The sequence below is a fragment of the Eutrema salsugineum genome, unplaced genomic scaffold, assembly GCF_000478725.1.
Source record: "Eutrema salsugineum unplaced genomic scaffold, Eutsalg1_0 scaffold_3, whole genome shotgun sequence".
Classification (NCBI taxonomy): Eukaryota; Viridiplantae; Streptophyta; class Magnoliopsida; order Brassicales; family Brassicaceae; genus Eutrema; species Eutrema salsugineum.
In genome coordinates, this window is record NW_006256756.1 from 674,434 (window position 1) to 690,479 (window position 16,046).

At 36.4% G+C, this 16,046-nt stretch overlaps 6 protein-coding genes and 2 non-coding genes across 12 annotated transcripts; 4 read left to right on the forward strand and 4 right to left on the reverse strand.

The window, feature by feature from the left end:
- Nucleotides 1–174: 174 nt before the first annotated feature.
- On the forward strand, nt 175–2,002 carry LOC18015153 (protein arv1 homolog). Of its 4 annotated transcripts, none has more exons than XM_006396288.2 (9): nt 175–337; nt 435–482; nt 570–659; nt 904–949; nt 1,039–1,109; nt 1,188–1,282; nt 1,370–1,436; nt 1,566–1,641; nt 1,736–2,002. In XM_006396288.2, the coding sequence occupies exons 1-9, from the start codon at nt 245–247 to the stop codon at nt 1,855–1,857; spliced, it is 708 nt and encodes a 235-aa protein (XP_006396351.1). In that variant the 5' UTR covers nt 175–244; the 3' UTR covers nt 1,858–2,002. The 4 variants fall into 4 exon arrangements, with proteins under 4 accessions (XP_006396351.1, XP_024010013.1, XP_024010012.1 ...); XM_024154245.1 differs by having other exon boundaries at nt 1,373–1,436; XM_024154244.1 differs by having other exon boundaries at nt 435–659.
- Nucleotides 2,003–2,242: 240 nt separating this feature from the next.
- On the reverse strand, nt 2,243–4,589 carry LOC18015274 (NAC domain-containing protein 69). Its single transcript, XM_006396289.2, has 6 exons — nt 4,302–4,589; nt 3,942–4,207; nt 3,439–3,579; nt 3,046–3,363; nt 2,807–2,971; nt 2,243–2,715 (listed from the first exon to the last, which is right to left on the reverse strand). Exons 1-6 carry the CDS (start codon nt 4,453–4,455, stop codon nt 2,488–2,490), a joined length of 1,272 nt encoding a protein of 423 aa, XP_006396352.1. The 5' UTR covers nt 4,456–4,589; the 3' UTR covers nt 2,243–2,487.
- Nucleotides 4,590–6,832: 2,243 nt separating this feature from the next.
- Nucleotides 6,833–9,119, reverse strand: LOC18015275 (ribosome production factor 1). The gene is made up of 11 exons (XM_006396290.2): nt 8,773–9,119; nt 8,585–8,665; nt 8,390–8,485; nt 8,166–8,249; nt 8,013–8,082; nt 7,840–7,922; nt 7,674–7,753; nt 7,489–7,587; nt 7,306–7,393; nt 7,125–7,214; nt 6,833–7,035 (listed from the first exon to the last, which is right to left on the reverse strand). Exons 1-11 carry the CDS (start codon nt 9,010–9,012, stop codon nt 6,997–6,999), a joined length of 1,050 nt encoding a protein of 349 aa, XP_006396353.1. The 5' UTR covers nt 9,013–9,119; the 3' UTR covers nt 6,833–6,996.
- Nucleotides 9,120–9,270: 151 nt separating this feature from the next.
- Nucleotides 9,271–11,750, forward strand: LOC18015276 (pentatricopeptide repeat-containing protein At4g01570). The gene has a single exon (XM_006396291.2). The coding sequence runs from the start codon at nt 9,284–9,286 to the stop codon at nt 11,687–11,689; it is 2,406 nt and encodes an 801-aa protein (XP_006396354.1). The 5' UTR covers nt 9,271–9,283; the 3' UTR covers nt 11,690–11,750.
- Nucleotides 11,717–12,374, reverse strand: LOC18015133. Its single transcript, XM_006396292.2, has one exon. The coding sequence runs from the start codon at nt 12,208–12,210 to the stop codon at nt 11,803–11,805; it is 408 nt and encodes a 135-aa protein (XP_006396355.1). The 5' UTR covers nt 12,211–12,374; the 3' UTR covers nt 11,717–11,802.
- Nucleotides 12,375–13,413: 1,039 nt separating this feature from the next.
- Nucleotides 13,414–13,560, forward strand: LOC112085918. The gene has a single exon (XR_002899196.1). It is a non-coding gene; the product is annotated as a small nucleolar RNA U19 (small nucleolar RNA).
- A 36-nt stretch (nt 13,561–13,596) lies between these two features.
- On the forward strand, nt 13,597–13,749 carry LOC112085921. Its single transcript, XR_002899199.1, has one exon. It is a non-coding gene; the product is annotated as a small nucleolar RNA snoR138 (small nucleolar RNA).
- A 202-nt stretch (nt 13,750–13,951) lies between these two features.
- On the reverse strand, nt 13,952–15,709 carry LOC18015134 (ribosomal L1 domain-containing protein CG13096). Of its 2 annotated transcripts, XM_006396293.2 has the most exons (8): nt 15,368–15,709; nt 15,132–15,255; nt 14,896–15,024; nt 14,758–14,808; nt 14,644–14,690; nt 14,463–14,555; nt 14,320–14,371; nt 13,952–14,234 (listed from the first exon to the last, which is right to left on the reverse strand). In XM_006396293.2, the coding sequence occupies exons 1-8, from the start codon at nt 15,458–15,460 to the stop codon at nt 14,218–14,220; spliced, it is 606 nt and encodes a 201-aa protein (XP_006396356.1). In that variant the 5' UTR covers nt 15,461–15,709; the 3' UTR covers nt 13,952–14,217. The 2 variants fall into 2 exon arrangements, with proteins under 2 accessions (XP_006396356.1, XP_024010057.1); XM_024154289.1 differs by having other exon boundaries at nt 14,758–15,024.
- Nucleotides 15,710–16,046: the final 337 nt, after the last annotated feature.

Sequence of the window (16,046 nt, forward strand, 5' to 3'; positions counted from 1 at the left end):
AAAATATTTTTATTATCTGAGTGTCATACCTTGCATTAGCAATGGTTTGTAAAAGAAAAACGAGCTTAGTAATGGTACAAACACTTAAGGATTTAGACTTCGGCCCAAAACTTGACCAAGCAAAGGCCCATTATAGCCTTATTAGGAAATACCCGAATAAGAATCTGATCTCGTACCGGGATACGGAACCGGAAGGAAACTGTAGTTAGAGTGAGAGAGAGAGGAAGAAAAGAGAAAAAGAGAGATGGCGAGAGAGAAGAAGTGTGTGGAGTGTGGCCATAAGGTTAAATCATTGTTTATCCAATACTCTCCTGGGAATTTTCGCCTTATGAAATGCGTAAGCTTTTCCGATTTCTTATTTCATCAATACTTTCTTCTTGCAATTTTTTCTTCTTCCTTCTTCTTCTTCTTTTTAATGTAAAAAAAATTGATAGGAGAACTGCAAGGAAGTAGCAGACGAATATATCGAGTGTGAGCTGATGGTCTGTCTATGTCTAACTTTAATTTTCCATTTTCAATTGTTAAACTTTTGCTTTTTGGTTCATCAATTTTCCTTTTTTTTTAATCAGATTATCTTCATCGACTTGATTCTTCACAAAACAAAGGCATATCGACACTTACTCTACAATGGGGTTACTCAAGAAACTTTAAATGTTCAGGTAAAAAAGCAATTTTGTTTTTTGATTCTACTTCATGAATAATGGCTAAAGGCTTCTCTACATTTTTCATTTTCTGGGTACCAAAAAAAAATCTGCTCATTAAGCATTGACCCCTGTTTCTAGATTCTAGTTTTGCCTCTGGAAATTTAGTAAACATATTGTTTTCATGAAGTTTGATTCTAAATAGATATGGACGAATGAATCTACAGTTATCTGATCCTCAGAGGATTTCACAATTTGACAGCATCTGTTGTGGAAATTGGTCTTGGCTTATCTTCTTCTAGATACATGTATCCTTTTGTTTTATACTATACTATAAAGGGCAGATATATAGTATATTATAACTTTTATTTTGGAGAGCCTTTAACGATTTCAAAAGATAGAAGCTTGCTACTGCGAAGAACCAATGTTGATGATTCAAGTGTGTCGATGTGTCTTGCATCTCTAGAGGTTGGTTAAATTTTCCATGAAGTTTCATAGATTTCAGTCTATATGATAAGTTAGTAAATGATCATATACATTTTACAGATTCTGGTCAATGTCCTATCTACGAATTTCGCATTTGTTCTGTCGTTTGCACTTGCGGCTAAGATTATGTTGGTTATGTCAGTTGATGCCTCCAGGTATATAAATATGTTTTCTTTATTATTAATTTCACAAAAGATTGACATTTATTTGCCCTTAATAACTTAGTTGTATATGATTTACAGAAGAAAAGAGATTCTTTTGGGGATCTTAATCTCGAGTTACGTGAAGATCTTTCTATTTGCTATGCCGGTATGGTTCATAAGAATTCCTCAGAATCTTGTCTTTACATCATTACTATTCAACATAGTGTCTTCGTGGCCTCGTGCTAAGGTGGTTTGTAAATGCTGAAGTGTGATATGTCTGTAATTCTGGTTACAGGTCTGGGATATACCCGTTTCGGTGATCTTCATTGTAGATATGCTCGTTTTAACATCAAACGCAGTCGCTCTTAAAGGTCAGATCTTTGAATACGATTTTTGCTCGTGCATAGATTTTATCGATCTTGCTCATGACATTGTTGTTTTGTTTTCTTATCATGCGTTTACCAGTGATGACTGATTCAACGACGAGCAGATGCTTAGCCGCGTGTTTCATGGCACACTCGATTAGATTCTTGGCAGATCAAATCTCTGGGTCAAGGTCCTTGAAACACTTGGGATCTGTGATGTAATCTGCCTCTTCTTTTCAGAAACTTGTGATTTTCTAAACCGTCCTGAGGGTCCTGAGGCAGTTTGTTTAATCTTTGCCCATATATGTTCGTAAAGATAAATGTAGGATCTTCAGACACTTTTGTTCAATTCACTTTGTTTTTTGTTTTTGGATGATTCAGGAGCTCTGTTAGAGTAAAAATGAGATAAGAAGCCTTAAAATGCATTACCTTAAGGCACAAGTAACATCCTTTTTGCCAATTTGAAGAGATAAGGACACACTATAGTCCTACAAACAAACTGAAAGCTATGTTCATAAAATTTGTAGGATCTTGACCCTTTGTCTAATACTCTTATCCACTTATGATCATCTGTCCATAAAGATAAATGTAAGACCTTGAGACATTCTTGCTTAATCTTACCCCTGTTTAGATTATTCTGCAGCTCTCTTACACTGAATTGAGGAGATTACAAACCCAAAATTTCATTTTAACTTTAGGCACAAGAAAGACCTGTAAAGATATACAGGTTGAGAACAATACGAGTTTCATCTATTGTTACACATACCTTATCACACACAGAAAACAGAATTAGAAAAAAAGCCAATTAAAAACGAGTGCTTCGATCGATCTGCTTTTGCCTTTCCTTTGCGATCAAAACTTCATCACCGGGTTCAGGTTTTGACGGTTAGTAAAAAACCGACATGATGTGCCAATGAGAGCCACCAAGAGGATGAAGCCTAGGATCATGTTCACTAGATAGATAAACCGTGGAGTCTTCTTGCCTTTTCTCTGCATTGCTTCCTCTACAATAAACCAGCACTTCTTCTCTGTCTTCTTGTCTATGCTTGCATCGACGGCTTTAGACTTACCTTCTTTCACCTGGAATGCGGATCATATCATCATTATCATTATAAAAGGAATATAAGATAAAAAGTACCCACAAAACCAACGAAAGAGAACAACTCAAGACCTCTTGTTTTAATGGTACGGTGACTTGAGATTTCTTGATCTTCTTACTGATTGAAGGATCTACACAAGTTTGTAGATCTTTGCAAGAGTCTGAGCTTGAGCAACTTGGGAAGTGTTTATTCGAACTACCAACGCTATCACCTGGACTTGTTGTTCCTTGGTAACTCTGTCACATTAGAATGGAAAAAGCTTAGTACAATACAGATTACCCCAAGAAAAGGGTTGAAAAATGTGCTTTACCGTTGCAGATATCGATTCAGCATCGCTCTCACTGCTATAATCAACAATGATCCCTGACAAAGGTTTTCTTGGCCTGTGATCGTTGTTGTTCGTCATCATTATCAATTCTTGATCGGAAATCACACCTTCGAAATCGCCTCCGTTAAAATCCAGCAATCTAGTAATATACTGATCATCGTAATCAGGAGCTTGTGGCTGCAAGGTAGGGTTGTAGTCGCTGAAAAACGTGTCTGGATTAAATCCAAGATGCTCTTGTTCGTTCATCGAGATTGATAAATCATTCACATACAAAACATCTTCTTGACCTGCCTGCATAACCTGAACATGTAAAGAGAGTAAAGAAACAGGTCGATGCAAAATGAATAACGAAAACTTCTCAGAAGCTGGACACACCTCAGGCACTGTGTTAATCGATCCGACAGCTTTCGGATCAGAGACCAGAGAGTAGCTTGTTGTCTCATTCGTGTTATTACCAAAGAAAATGTCTCCTCCTTCTTCACCATTATACATTACTTTGCAGATAACGTACTTCCTCTGAAACGAATTTCAAAAGTACACACAGATAAAGTTATATATTTGCAAACAAAACAAAGTTAAATACTCATCACTCAACACAACTCTTTCACAAGCTTTGACTCTAACCATTTAAAAAAAAAAACAAGGCAACAACTTCTGTAACAATTAAACCCTCAAGAAGTAGATCACAAACAGATGAACCAAACCCTAATTCATTTCAAGAAGAATGAAACAATAAGGCCAATTCAACCAACACAGAACCTCAAATTGAATCAAAACCCTCCAAATCTATTTCAACAAAAACATGCCTAAAAATTAGCAAAAATTCAATTAAATTGAAGCAAACCAAAAAAACAAAAAAACTCTGATAAATTTGTTACCTGTTGAAGAGGCAAGCAAGTGATTTCATACTCGTGTATAACCCAACGAGTCCCAACTCCATTTGGAGACCTACCTTCATGGTAGACAAGCGTCTTCTTGTTCCCGATGATCTCTCCTCTCTTATCCTTGATTTTCCGATCTTTACCAGTAGATTTCCAAAACCCAAAACGTGTAGTCCTCTTCGTCGCATTCTTCTTCGCGGAAGTGTACTCTTTCGGGGAGAAGAAGTACCATACAGGATCCTCCGATTCGATCTTCGATAAAGCTACAATTTTTTTTACCAGAATTCAGAAAATGATTGATTTGATGATTCTGAAAAATTTTCCTGTGGTGAATTCAAAAAGTTTAGAAAAACTTACAAGGCAAACAAATTGGTTCGTAACTACAGATGTTGATCTCGCTAATCGCATCGTCGACGAGCCATGACTTACCCAGAATTTTGTTCTTCAGGTAATGGTTTATCAGTTCCTCTCCCGTTGGACAAAATCTATAACCCACCAGATTTTTCTCCATTTTTACACTAAACACAGTTCCAAAAACACAGAGACAAGAAAAAAAAAAACCCTTCACTCAAACCCTAGATCAGAGTTTTTCTTTCCTCTCTCTCTGTTTATTTTTTTTTTAAAATACAAGTAGTAGTGTAGACTGGCGGTGAAGAGAAGCTAGTCAAGTAAAGGTCCTATTTAAAGGGCCAATATTTTTATTTTTATTTTTTAAACGAAAAAAATTATTACTTTTAGTAATTTCTCAGAAATAGAGAAAATGGGACGTGGTAAGCTCTTATTAGTTCGAACTTCGAAGCACATGTGCCATTTCATGATCTAGAAGCCGACATGTTTCTTCATTCATATCGCGGCTAAACCGTGTGTCTATTTGCTCTTCCAAATTTATATTTTTGTGTGAATTTTTTTACGCGAGAAATCAGTTTTAATATAACTTCAGTTATTAAATAGTGTAATTTTTTAATTAGTTAAACAACTGTGTTACTATGAATTATAACAAGATTTGAATCCAATATGATCTCGAATAGTATTTATTAGTAAGGTTAAAATGTTAAATGAATGTTAAATAATGTTTTCCCTAAACGTTGACAAAAAATGGAGTTTTCATTAGAGGACAACATTTATATTTGTTTATTGTAAATTGACACGTGGCAAGTTAGTAACGGTTCATTATGCAAAATTATCGGAGCTTCAAACCTAAGTTGCAGCTTTTTTATTTTATTTCGAAGGATATATTTTGGAAATATGCTTTGTGGTTATAGCCGCCACTATTGACGACGACATGGAGACATTCATCGTTATTAGTGGACAAATTTTGGCTTATATTAAGGTTCTCTATTCTAGGCTTTTTATTCCTTTCTAATTAGTGTGGTTCTAGCCTTCTAGGACACCAGAAGAATAATAATTGTTGTTCGAATAGAATAATTATTGTTCTCTTCTTTTTGTAAAAAAGCATAAAAGAAACCATAATGTGTTTTAGTCAAGAAATTCTTGAAAATAAGAAAACAAAACAGAGTTAATGATTAGTTTCACTTCAACTCAAGTTACTTACCTGTCCCGAACTAGTATGTAGTAAAGTTAACCATTATATAAATAATTTTTTCTTTCAACATTTTCAGTTCTTTTTTTGTGGTCTGTGTGTGTGTGTTTAAAACATCAAAAATACGTTTTTGTTACAAAAAAAAACATCAAAATACGTATCACCACAAGAACGTACAATGATCTTTCTCCATGTCTTATAGTGATATATAACTTGAAACTTCGTTCCTACAATACAAATATCTAGTGTCATAAAGCCTCACCAACACCTTAACCTAAGTAAATTTACCACTATGGAAATTATGACAATATCTAGAAAAAAGACATCGAATGCGTTTAAATAAATAGATATCATATCCACTTTTTGAATGGGGCCGGTACATCACTATAAGCCGAGTGTTAGATACATAGAATACTAAATTGTCAGTTGTTCTATATTTTATAGGTATAAAAGAATTCTTGAGTGTTGTCGTGGATGATGGTGTTTTGTAGAGTATTTTTTTCTTTTCAGTTTAATTCAAAATTATCTCCCAAAATATTCAAATGTGATGATTTTATTTTTTTCTACATCTAACGGAGCCACCGTTTACGACTTTACGTGGTTGCCTCATCGACGAAAATGCCTTCGGATGTAATCCTGGCTTTGGATGAAATTGTGCCGGAGGAGACTAGAGGATCAAAAGGAGGTTGCTTCACGGTGGCTAGAGGCTCTAGAGAAGGCACATAGGTACAATGTTGAAGCTTAGTCTTAACTACATATTCTTTATATTTAATGTACTAATTTTTGATTCATATCTTTTAAGCTAAGCTTTAGGTTTGTATATTTCATTTTAATAGTTTTATGATATAGATGATGTTGGTCTTATAACTAAACAAAGATAAAATAATTTTGTTTAGTCCTTTTTTTTTGTTACTTTAGTTTCTGCATTATGTATTCATTTCTTGCACCATGTTTTCGTTAGGAATAAGTATTATTTTAACGGATGTAATGTAGTAGCTGAAAAACAAAAGGTGTGTATTTTCTGTAGATTTTTTTATCAAAATTAATAATACAGGTATAGTAGGAATTATCGAAGGTTCCATTATTTTATCTTTTTCTTTGAAAGGCGATATATAGTTATATACCATCTCAAATAAGATTGTTCATCATACATGAATCTTATCGAAAGTGGTGAGCACGTGGTCGTTTCTTTAGCGTTTTTAACTTCATGGCGTCACCAGCCATGACATCACATGTATGACGTCACACCGCACATGTATGACGTCACACCGCACATGTATGGCGAATTTAACAAACAATCACATGCTTAACCAAATAGCTTATATCAACCTTTTTTCGAAAAGCTAGATTCGAATCAAACACGAGGACCTGTATTGTTGAAATAAGTCGGTACAATTGTTTCGATGGCTACTGAGAAGAAATATGAAGATTTAAAGACGATTTAACCTTACAAATTTGGTTGGTTAAAAAACAAATAAACAAAAACTTGGTGAAACTCGAAGACAGCAAAATTCATAAGAAGAACCTCCTCCTGCTAGTGTCCATCTCAGGCTGTAATGAAAACCAAAACATGGATTAATGATTAGCAACTTCTTAAGGACAAGCATTAAAGCTTAGTTTATATCTTGTGGTTTTTTTACCTTATGAACCCATTCAAATTCTCCGCCTTTGGTGTCAAAAGTTCCATGCTGTAAAGTAACTAGCTTAAGCGTGAATCGAGGACCACATTCCTGCACATAAAATTCCACGATTTAGGGATAAAAAAACTAACATTGATAGCTCCAAACACAAACGGGATATAGAAACTTTCGATATGCTAACCTGAAGACGAGCTTTTACTTTCTCTCCAACAACACTCTCTTTTCCTTTCGTACCACTTTGTTTGCTTTCTTTTGTCTCGAATATGTAACTGAGCAGGGAATTGCATTTGTTCAATATATGCTTTCAAAGAAAGAAGGAAGAAGAAAAAGAAGAAGAAGAAGAAGAAGAGGTGAAATTATGTACCGATGATGTCTGAAAAATATAAAGTCACGCTGGTTGTGGAATGTTACAACTCTCCTACCACGGAAATTAGGTTCTTGAGGGAAGAGTGATTGAAAAAATCTGAGAAATCATGAAATATAACATTAGCGAAGTTAGCAAAAACGATAAGATTAAATGAAGTCAACAGTTTGAAAGACTATATATACCTCCCAACACGATTTCCTAAACGCGTTGTAAAGTTATTCAAAACCAGTTCCGGTTCATGGCTTGTCGGATTCCCATGATTCTGCAATGAAATTTGATGTCCAATTCAGTAATCACTAATACACACTCGATGCAGACAAGAAGAAGAATGTGTTTATATTTACACACCTTAATATCCTTCCTCAGAACAAGATTTGACAATTTGAAATGAGCAGTAGGACCATTTGGCAAACCGATGATAAGGAGCGCATCTACATATGAAATAGCAAAACCTTGAAACAAACAGTAGATAGATGACAATCAAAGGACACAAAATATTAAACTCACGAGTGAGAACTAACCAGGTTCTCTTCGACGTGTGTGAACGACAATGAGAGATGTAAAATCTTTCTTTGTTGCGTACTCTACGATCTACAAAACAATATTTAGAAGGTTAACAAAGATATGAACTTCTACAAGAGATACCATGGAATCTCTGAAACTAATAGCAATACCTTTTTCAGATCATAAGTTCCTCTTTTCTGATAATGAGAGTTTGGTATCACCGAGAGCAACTCAGATATAAATGCAGGTCCTCTCTGCGATTCCAACAACAATACTTTAATCAAAAATCACAAACAAGACTGTAGAATCTCTAATGCAACGATGGTAGATTACAAATTAGGTTTTCTTTTTTAACAATCAACCATGTCATAAAGATTTGAGCGAAAAGGCTTACAGTGGAATTGAAGCGACATGTTGTGATCAAGACCTTAGGTGTGATCTCACGTCTCAGGACTGGATTAAATTCATCAGCATCGATTTCCGCAAACAACTACAAATTCAATTCCATTGAATTAGTGACAAGATCAAAATCAAATTCAAAATTATTGAACATTGAACATGAAGATCGAAACAAAATCGAAAAGCGTACTTCTTCGTCGTCAGGTCTACAAATGGTTTCATCAGATTCTCTAGTATTCTCAATTGTCCGCGGAATCATCTTTTGTGGAGGCTGTAAAAGGAAGGAAGAAAAAACGAAATTTCGATTTCAGAATCACAACAGCTAAAGAAAAAACGAAAAAAAATCCCCAAATTTTTTTTTCCAGATCTTTACTTTACCTCCTCGCCAAGCTCTAGAGCTCGTTTCTCAGCAGCGTCACGAGCCTTAATCTTCTTCTGCTTTTCCAATTTCTTTTCATGTTTCTGCTTCGCATACACTTTAGATCTCTTATCTTTGTTCTTAATCATCGAAGGAAGTATAACATTCCTCTTCTCCGTCCCGTTAAAACTAGGTCTTCCACGATCTTCTGCTTCCATTTCTTCACCCTCACCATCACCTCTCTTCCTCTTGTAACCCATTCTTACAACCGATTTAATCTTCTCTCTCGATGATAATCGATGAAAACGGCAAGCAGAGAGGATGAAGACGACGGAGAGAGCTTAAGGTTTATCGACTGGAAATTGAAAACCCTATTTCTGAATTATTAATGGGCCTACGCTTCAGCCCATCATAATAAATTATTTGCCGAATCTTCGTTTTACGAGCAATTTAAACTAAACGACGCCGTGTTACTGTTAAGCTTTCGGTTCGTTTTCTCTGCCTTCAATTTTTCTCAGTGATCACTATGCGATGCGCCATGGAAGAGCAAGCGCCGTATCAGCTGCAATTGCCGGTCTATCTCCGGCGAAAATTCCACCATTTCCACAACTTTGCAATGTCCTTGTCGTCGCGTCTCTTTCCAAGACCTTGTCTCATTCGGGTACACGGAACCTCGACGCGAATTCCACCCCGATTTCGGAACCTATCGTCCTCCAGATCCTTCGTCGAAACTCCTTGGATCCTTCGAAGAAGCTAGATTTCTTCAGATGGTGTTTTTCTCTCCGGCCGGGATACAAACACTCTGCATCAGCTTACTCTCAGATATTTCGCACTGTTTGCCGGACTGGGCTTCTCGGAGAAATTCCCAATCTGCTTGGTTCAATGAAGGAAGATGGCGTTAATTTGGACCAGACGACGTCCAAGTTACTGCTCGATTCTCTAATCCGTTCGGGTAAGTACGATTCGGCACTAGGAGTTTTGGATTACATGGAGGAATTAGGAGGTTGCTTAAACCCTCGTTTGTATGATTCTGTTCTTATTGCTCTTGTGAAGAAAAATGAATTGCGTCTTGCTCTGTCCATTTTCTTCAAGCTTCTAGAAGCTTCTGATAACCCTAGTGAGACCGGTGGAGTTAGTGTTAGTTATCTTCCTGGAACGGTTGCTGTTAATGAGCTCTTGGTAGGTCTAAGGAAAGCCAATATGAAATTGGAATTCAAAGGTGTTTTTGATAAGTTGAAGGGAATGGAAAGATTCAAATTTGATACTTGGGGTTATAACATATGTATTCATGGATTTGGCTGTTGGGGAGATTTAGATGCTGCATTGAGTTTGTTCAAGGAAATGAAGGAGCAAAGCTCGATCTCTGGATCTTGTGCTGGTCCTGATATATGCACATATAACAGCCTGATTCATGTGTTGTGTTTAGTTGGAAAAGCGAAAGATGCTTTGATTGTATGGGACGAACTTAAAGTATCTGGCCATGAGCCTGATAATTCGACATATCGTATACTGATCCAAGGATGCTGTAAATCTTACCTGATGGATGATGCAATGAGGATTTTCGGTGAGATGCAGTATAACGGGTTTGTACCTGATACTGTTCTGTATAATTCTCTTCTAGACGGGACGCTCAAGGCAAGAAAAGTCGTTGAGGCTTGTCAGCTGTTTGAGAAGATGGTTCAAGAAGGAGTAAGAGCTTCCTGCTGGACAAACAACATTCTGATTGACGGGTTGTTTAGAAACGGAAGGGCTGAGGCTGGTTTTACTCTGTTCTGTGATTTGAAGAAGAAGGGTCAGTTTGTAGATGCCATTACTTTTAGCATTGTTGTGTTGCAGCTTTGCAGGGAAGGGAAGCTAGAGGGAGCGGTGAAATTGGTAGAGGAGATGGAAACTAGAGGTTTCTCTGTGGATTTGGTTACAATTAGTTCGCTCTTAATCGGATTTCACAAACAAGGGAGGTGGGATTGGAAAGAGAAGCTAATGAAGCACGTACGTGGAGGAAACTTGGTGCCTAATGTTCTGAGATGGAACGCTGGAGTGGAAGCTTCACTAAAACGTCCACAGAGCAAAGACAAAGATTACACCCCAATGTTTCCAAGTAAAGGAAGCTTCGTAGATATCATGAGCTTGGTGGGTTCAAAAGACGATGGAGCTAAAGCCGAGGAACTTACACCGGTCGAAGATGATCCTTGGTCATCATCTCCATATATGGACCAATTAGCTCATCAGAGCAATCAGCCTAAGCCCTTGTTTGCTTTAGCCAGAGGGCAAAGGGTTGAAGCAAAGCCAGATTCTTTCGACGTAGACATGATGAACACCTTCCTATCTATTTATCTGTCCAAAGGTGATCTCAGCTTAGCCTGCAAATTGTTTGAGATATTCAATGAAATGGGTGTAACCGATCTCACGAGTTACACCTACAACTCCATGATGAGCTCGTTCGTCAAGAAGGGCTACTTCAAAACCGCCCGTGGAGTGCTCGACCAAATGGGTGAGAACTTTTGCGCAGCAGACATAGCAACATATAATGTAATAATCCAAGGATTAGGAAAAATGGGAAGAGCCGACTTAGCCAGTGCGGTTCTCGACAGACTCACTGAGCAAGGAGGATATCTAGACATTGTAATGTACAACACGCTGATCAACGCGCTCGGGAAAGCAAACCGGTTAGATGAAGCAACCAGACTGTTTGAGCATATGAAGAGCAGTGGAATAAACCCGGACGTTGTGAGTTACAACACGATGATCGAAGTGAATAGCAAAGCAGGGAAACTGAAAGAAGCATACAAGTACTTGAAAGCGATGCTAGATGCAAATTGTTTGCCTAATCATGTAACTGATACAATCCTGGATTATCTTGGGAAAGAGATGGAGAAAGCAAGATTCAAAAAAGCTTCTTTTGTAAGGAACAAACGAGATAATGATCATTCTCCTTAGTTTTCATGTAATTTCAATATAGAGAAGAAGAGAAAAACGCTTATTATAGACATGAAAGATTATAAACAAAAGATTCATCTCAAAATCTATCAACCTCACAAAAATCAACGAAATCAGAAGAGGCCTAAGAGAATAGAAAACCCAAGAACCATTAGCCAGACAATGTGGATCAAAAGCAGAGCTTGACCAGGGACAGACAATCCAACGCCATTACCAATATCGCAAGCTCCTGGTTTAGAAACGCCAACGCCATGGCACAAAGCATCTGCACAACCGCACCAGTACGTAACGCTGTCCTCGCCGCAAACCGGATCAGCCCTGAAACACTTAACCGGACACGTAGCCGGTTTAACCGTTCCTTTACAGAATTCGCCTCTGTTTTCACCGTTGATCTTCTCCGAAGGTAATCGAATCGCTCCTCCTTTAATCTCCGTCGAAGAATTGGCGGAAGCCAGAGATAGATTCAGAAGAATCAGAAAAAGAAACGAAATTGCGGCCAATGACGGCGAAAACGTCGACATTGCCGAGATTTGAGTCTTGAATTTCGCCGGAGAATCTCTCAGAAACTTCAATCCCAAGCCCTAGGATCCGAATGCAATTATTTTTTTTTCGCTTTTCGGGTTTTACTTATGAAGGGAAAGAATCTGAGAAATTCTGGAGAGAACGTTGTTTCCTCTCTTTTCCTGAAAGGAAACAACAAAGGAAAATAAAATTGAAAAAAAAAAGGAAAGAAAGATTCAGGAAAAATCTTTGACAGAGAAGAATTTAAAAAAGTATATCTAAAAGGGCAAAAAAAGAGAAAAAAGAATAATGTTTTAAAAAAGAGTAGGAACAGTTGGTTTAACGGTTACCGACTAAAACAGCGCGCATGCTTACGCTTTTATACGCTGGCTCCCATGTGCAAACTCGAAAACTTACCCCATTAGAAGTAAACATCGTGCCGTTTTAGTTATATGAACTTCATGCTGTCTACAAAACCGCGTAAGATCTAGGCATTGAATTCACAATTTATAACCAAACTATATGCAAATTATATTGGGAAAAAAGTAAATTGGACATATATATCCAGTCCAGTGCATGTAAGGAAAAAGTAAATTGTATAAGAATCTCCAGAGATTTTTTATTTCATTATTGAATTCATTGTTAAGTAAGAAGAAAACAAATACATGTGCTGTGACTATAGCATGTAATAGTTAACATATCTATATACTTATTTAGATTGTGACATCTTTCAAATATTATGTGGAAATATGAATTAAAAAACTCATCGCATGATATGTAAAATAATCTTAATTTACCAAATATTACTATGTTTTTTATATAATGGGAGAATTATGAAAATGTCTTATATTGGTATATCTATATGTAGGGTGAAAGATTTTGATATTTAATCTGGTTGCAGTGGATGTCAAACAACTATAAGAATCTGAACCAAAAGACACATAACCGAAAGCGGTTACAATGTTGACAATTGATTGATTGGTTTTAGAAAACCAGACCGAATTAACACAATCGTTTTTGAGGTGAGGGGTAAAGTAGTCATAAAATCTAGCCATTAAAAACCCTAGAAACAGAGAGTGAATAAAAAGGGTAGCGCCACTTCTCTTCCAGAAATCATAACATCATCAATCTCTTTGCTTTTTCAGCTTTTTTTGTTTTCGTTTTTGGGATATGTCTGCCTCCTTGAGTAGCCTTATGAACCCTAGTTTTTAGGCAATTTCATATTTTGGCTTAGTTAGGAGGCAAAAATCAATCAGATCATCAATACTTTTCTGTATTGCTTTTGATCGTTTTGACTTCGGCTTTTTTTCTTGAGGAGGAGCTTTCTGTTTTCTTAATTCAAGCTTCTTCCCAAAAAGCTTCAGACATAATTTTCAGATTTTGTTTATTCAAATATGTTTTATGTTACAGCCTCCGAATAACGAGAAGGTGAAATATAGGAACACTTTCTGGTTCAGACAGAGGCTTACAACAAAACTAGAATCAGTTTTGAGGGTGAAAAAGCTATACTCTTTTGCCATCAAAATCTTCTTCCTTTTCTTGGAAAGATTCGAATATCAGCTGAATTGAATGTTGCACGTTTGGTTTTAAGCGAGAAGAACAATTTATAGTGTTTAGCTCTTCTGATTAGAGCACTTTTAGGTTGATGGTGGCAATGATAAGCGGCTAAAACTCATTCTTAAATCAGTTGGAGAAAATTCATAAAAAATCCCTAATATCAACCACTAAAACTAAATGAGATTTTTTGCTTCAAGTTGGCAAAATCTTTCACTTCCATTCGCCCAAAAAAAATCGGATAAAACCTTCTCTGCAAACTGAAATTAAATTCCTTTAAGCAAAATACAACATTTTGTTAGAGAACAAAATTCAGAGAATGACTAAAAGCAAAGAACAATCCACAATGATCCTTGGAGGTGAGACGTGATTTGTCTCAAGAAGAAGAAGCTTAATACACTTCTTCATCTACTGGGACATGCCTGGCTTCTCTTGTATGCAAAACTTGATCTTTTTTGGGAAGAAGAAGAAGCTTAATAGACATCTTCATCTATTGATAAAAACGAGATAAACAAAGTTAGCTAGAATCGTTTTTAAAGTATATTAAGAGACAAGAGAGTAAAGATGATGCTTACAATCACCATCATCCGCCTGGTTATAGTCGTCATCATCATCAAAGTCATGATTCTACAAAACATAAAAGAACGAAAAGTTTTAAGTAACTTCATAAGAAGATTCAGAGGCTTCATTTCACCATTAGTTGGATAATAAGCAGAACCTGATCATAATCTCCGTTATCAGACTCTTCTCCTTCTGATTCCACAACTTCATCATCATCTTCTCCTTCTTCAATCTCTTCCTTGCCTTCAGTCTAACCAAACAATATATCAAAAAGTGACTTGTTGAGTGCTCCTTTGTTGGTTATATATGAAGGGGAAAACCACTGTTGTTCTTGTTACCTTGTATTTTGCTTCAAGCCTCTCAAACACATCCAATTTCTGCAAGTCTGTCAAATGACGCACAACCTTGAGTTTACATTGCTGTTAAAACTAGAAACTAATAAAACAATGTACCTGCGTCTTGAGTCCATTTTGCTCTCTTCACAGGCCGTTCTCTTCGCGTATCTGAAATTGCATATAATTCAGTGACTGCAACACAAATCTGAACCCAAAAAAAAAGATTACAAATGTGTTGAGATGAATATTCCAAACCTCCAAGTAGTTCTTTAGGGAAGTTATCAGCTCTAAGAACAAGATAATCATAAAAAGATCCACTCTTGTTAGACTTCCTCTTTGGCTTCACAGAGTCTGAAAACCTCTCAATGTCTAAACTCTCTTTCTCTGTAGATATTAGTATAGAAAATACATTAAAATTTTGAAAAAAAACATAGCTTTAAAGATTACAAAGTGTCTAAGAGAGTTTTTTTTTCATTTCTATATGCAGATACCTTTCTTTGAAACACCATCGCCTAAATGATAAGGCGAGTTTCTCCAAAACTTTTGAAAACTAAAGTAGCTCGAAAGCAATTGCGAGTCGTATGAGATAGATTTTGGATCAGGTAACGTATTTTCCTGCAAAAAAATCACAGAACCTGCTATTGAAACTGATCATCATAACATAAGACGACACAGCACAATCAATTTTTGTGGGCAAAAAACAAAACCCCTAAAAATTTGTACTTACAGGGAAAATCACAAATTTCTTTGCTTTGGCATACTCAGAGCCACTGCCTCCAAGCCCTCCTCTTCTTCCTCGACCTCCTCTTCTATAATCCATCTTCAAAACACTGAGGGAAAATCGATAAAATTCCCGATGGGTTTTCGATTCCGAATTCACCGTCTTCTTCGATTACAGGTCCTGGATAATTATTCCTGCTTGGAATCTGTGAGAAATTTTAGCGGCGCAACGCGAGAATTACAGATTTTAACCGGCGATTCGTAACCGGAGAAGTGCAATTCGGCACAACGGCGGCGAGAGAAGAAACAATTAAAAAAAGACGAAGAAGAAGTTAAAAACACTGCATGTGACAGTGTGAGCGGAATTTTGTTTTCCATTTTTTTTTTTAAATAACAATTTACTAAGTATTGCACTATAGTCCTTTATTCTTGTAAAGTCTTGAAGTTTTGTCTATTAACTTAATAACCTTATATCAATTATAACAATAATTTATTAAGTATTGTACTATAGTCCTTTATTCTTGTAAAGTCTCGACGTTTTGTCTACTAACTTAACCTTTGTATCAATTATAACCATTTTAAACATCGTGATGGCAAATTAACGTCATGGCAAAATCATAAATAAGTGAAATTAACTGTACACATCATTTTTGTAAATAGCATGCTTTTCCGACTGTGTTTTATCA

What these genes read in the sequence shown, in the direction of transcription:
- LOC18015153 (XM_024154244.1), top strand. Translation starts at nt 245, where the DNA reads ATGGCGAGAGAGAAGAAGTGTGTGGAGTGTGGCCATAAGGTTAAATCA. An exon ending in ATGTCAGTTGATGCCTCCAG is followed by an intron (nt 1,283 to 1,369) that starts GTATATAAATAT and finishes TATGATTTACAG; the next exon opens with AAGAAAAGAGATTCTTTTGG. An exon ending in AAACGCAGTCGCTCTTAAAG is followed by an intron (nt 1,642 to 1,735) that starts GTCAGATCTTTG and finishes TGCGTTTACCAG; the next exon opens with TGATGACTGATTCAACGACG.
- LOC18015274 (XM_006396289.2), bottom strand. Translation starts at nt 4,455, where the DNA reads ATGGAGAAAAATCTGGTGGGTTATAGATTTTGTCCAACGGGAGAGGAA. An exon ending in CGATTAACACAGTGCCTGAG is followed by an intron (nt 3,364 to 3,438) that starts GTGTGTCCAGCT and finishes TTACATGTTCAG; the next exon opens with GTTATGCAGGCAGGTCAAGA. An exon ending in CTGAATCGATATCTGCAACG is followed by an intron (nt 2,972 to 3,045) that starts GTAAAGCACATT and finishes CTAATGTGACAG; the next exon opens with AGTTACCAAGGAACAACAAG.
- LOC18015275 (XM_006396290.2), bottom strand. Translation starts at nt 9,012, where the DNA reads ATGGGTTACAAGAGGAAGAGAGGTGATGGTGAGGGTGAAGAAATGGAA. An exon ending in GTAGACCTGACGACGAAGAA is followed by an intron (nt 8,486 to 8,584) that starts GTACGCTTTTCG and finishes TTGAATTTGTAG; the next exon opens with TTGTTTGCGGAAATCGATGC. An exon ending in ATATTTTTCAGACATCATCG is followed by an intron (nt 7,394 to 7,488) that starts GTACATAATTTC and finishes TTCCCTGCTCAG; the next exon opens with TTACATATTCGAGACAAAAG.
- LOC18015276 (XM_006396291.2), top strand. Translation starts at nt 9,284, where the DNA reads ATGCGCCATGGAAGAGCAAGCGCCGTATCAGCTGCAATTGCCGGTCTA.
- LOC18015133 (XM_006396292.2), bottom strand. Translation starts at nt 12,210, where the DNA reads ATGTCGACGTTTTCGCCGTCATTGGCCGCAATTTCGTTTCTTTTTCTG.
- LOC18015134 (XM_024154289.1), bottom strand. Translation starts at nt 15,460, where the DNA reads ATGGATTATAGAAGAGGAGGTCGAGGAAGAAGAGGAGGGCTTGGAGGC. An exon ending in CGATGGTGTTTCAAAGAAAG is followed by an intron (nt 15,025 to 15,131) that starts GTATCTGCATAT and finishes TAATATCTACAG; the next exon opens with AGAAAGAGAGTTTAGACATT. An exon ending in ATAACGGAGATTATGATCAG is followed by an intron (nt 14,372 to 14,462) that starts GTTCTGCTTATT and finishes TATGTTTTGTAG; the next exon opens with AATCATGACTTTGATGATGA.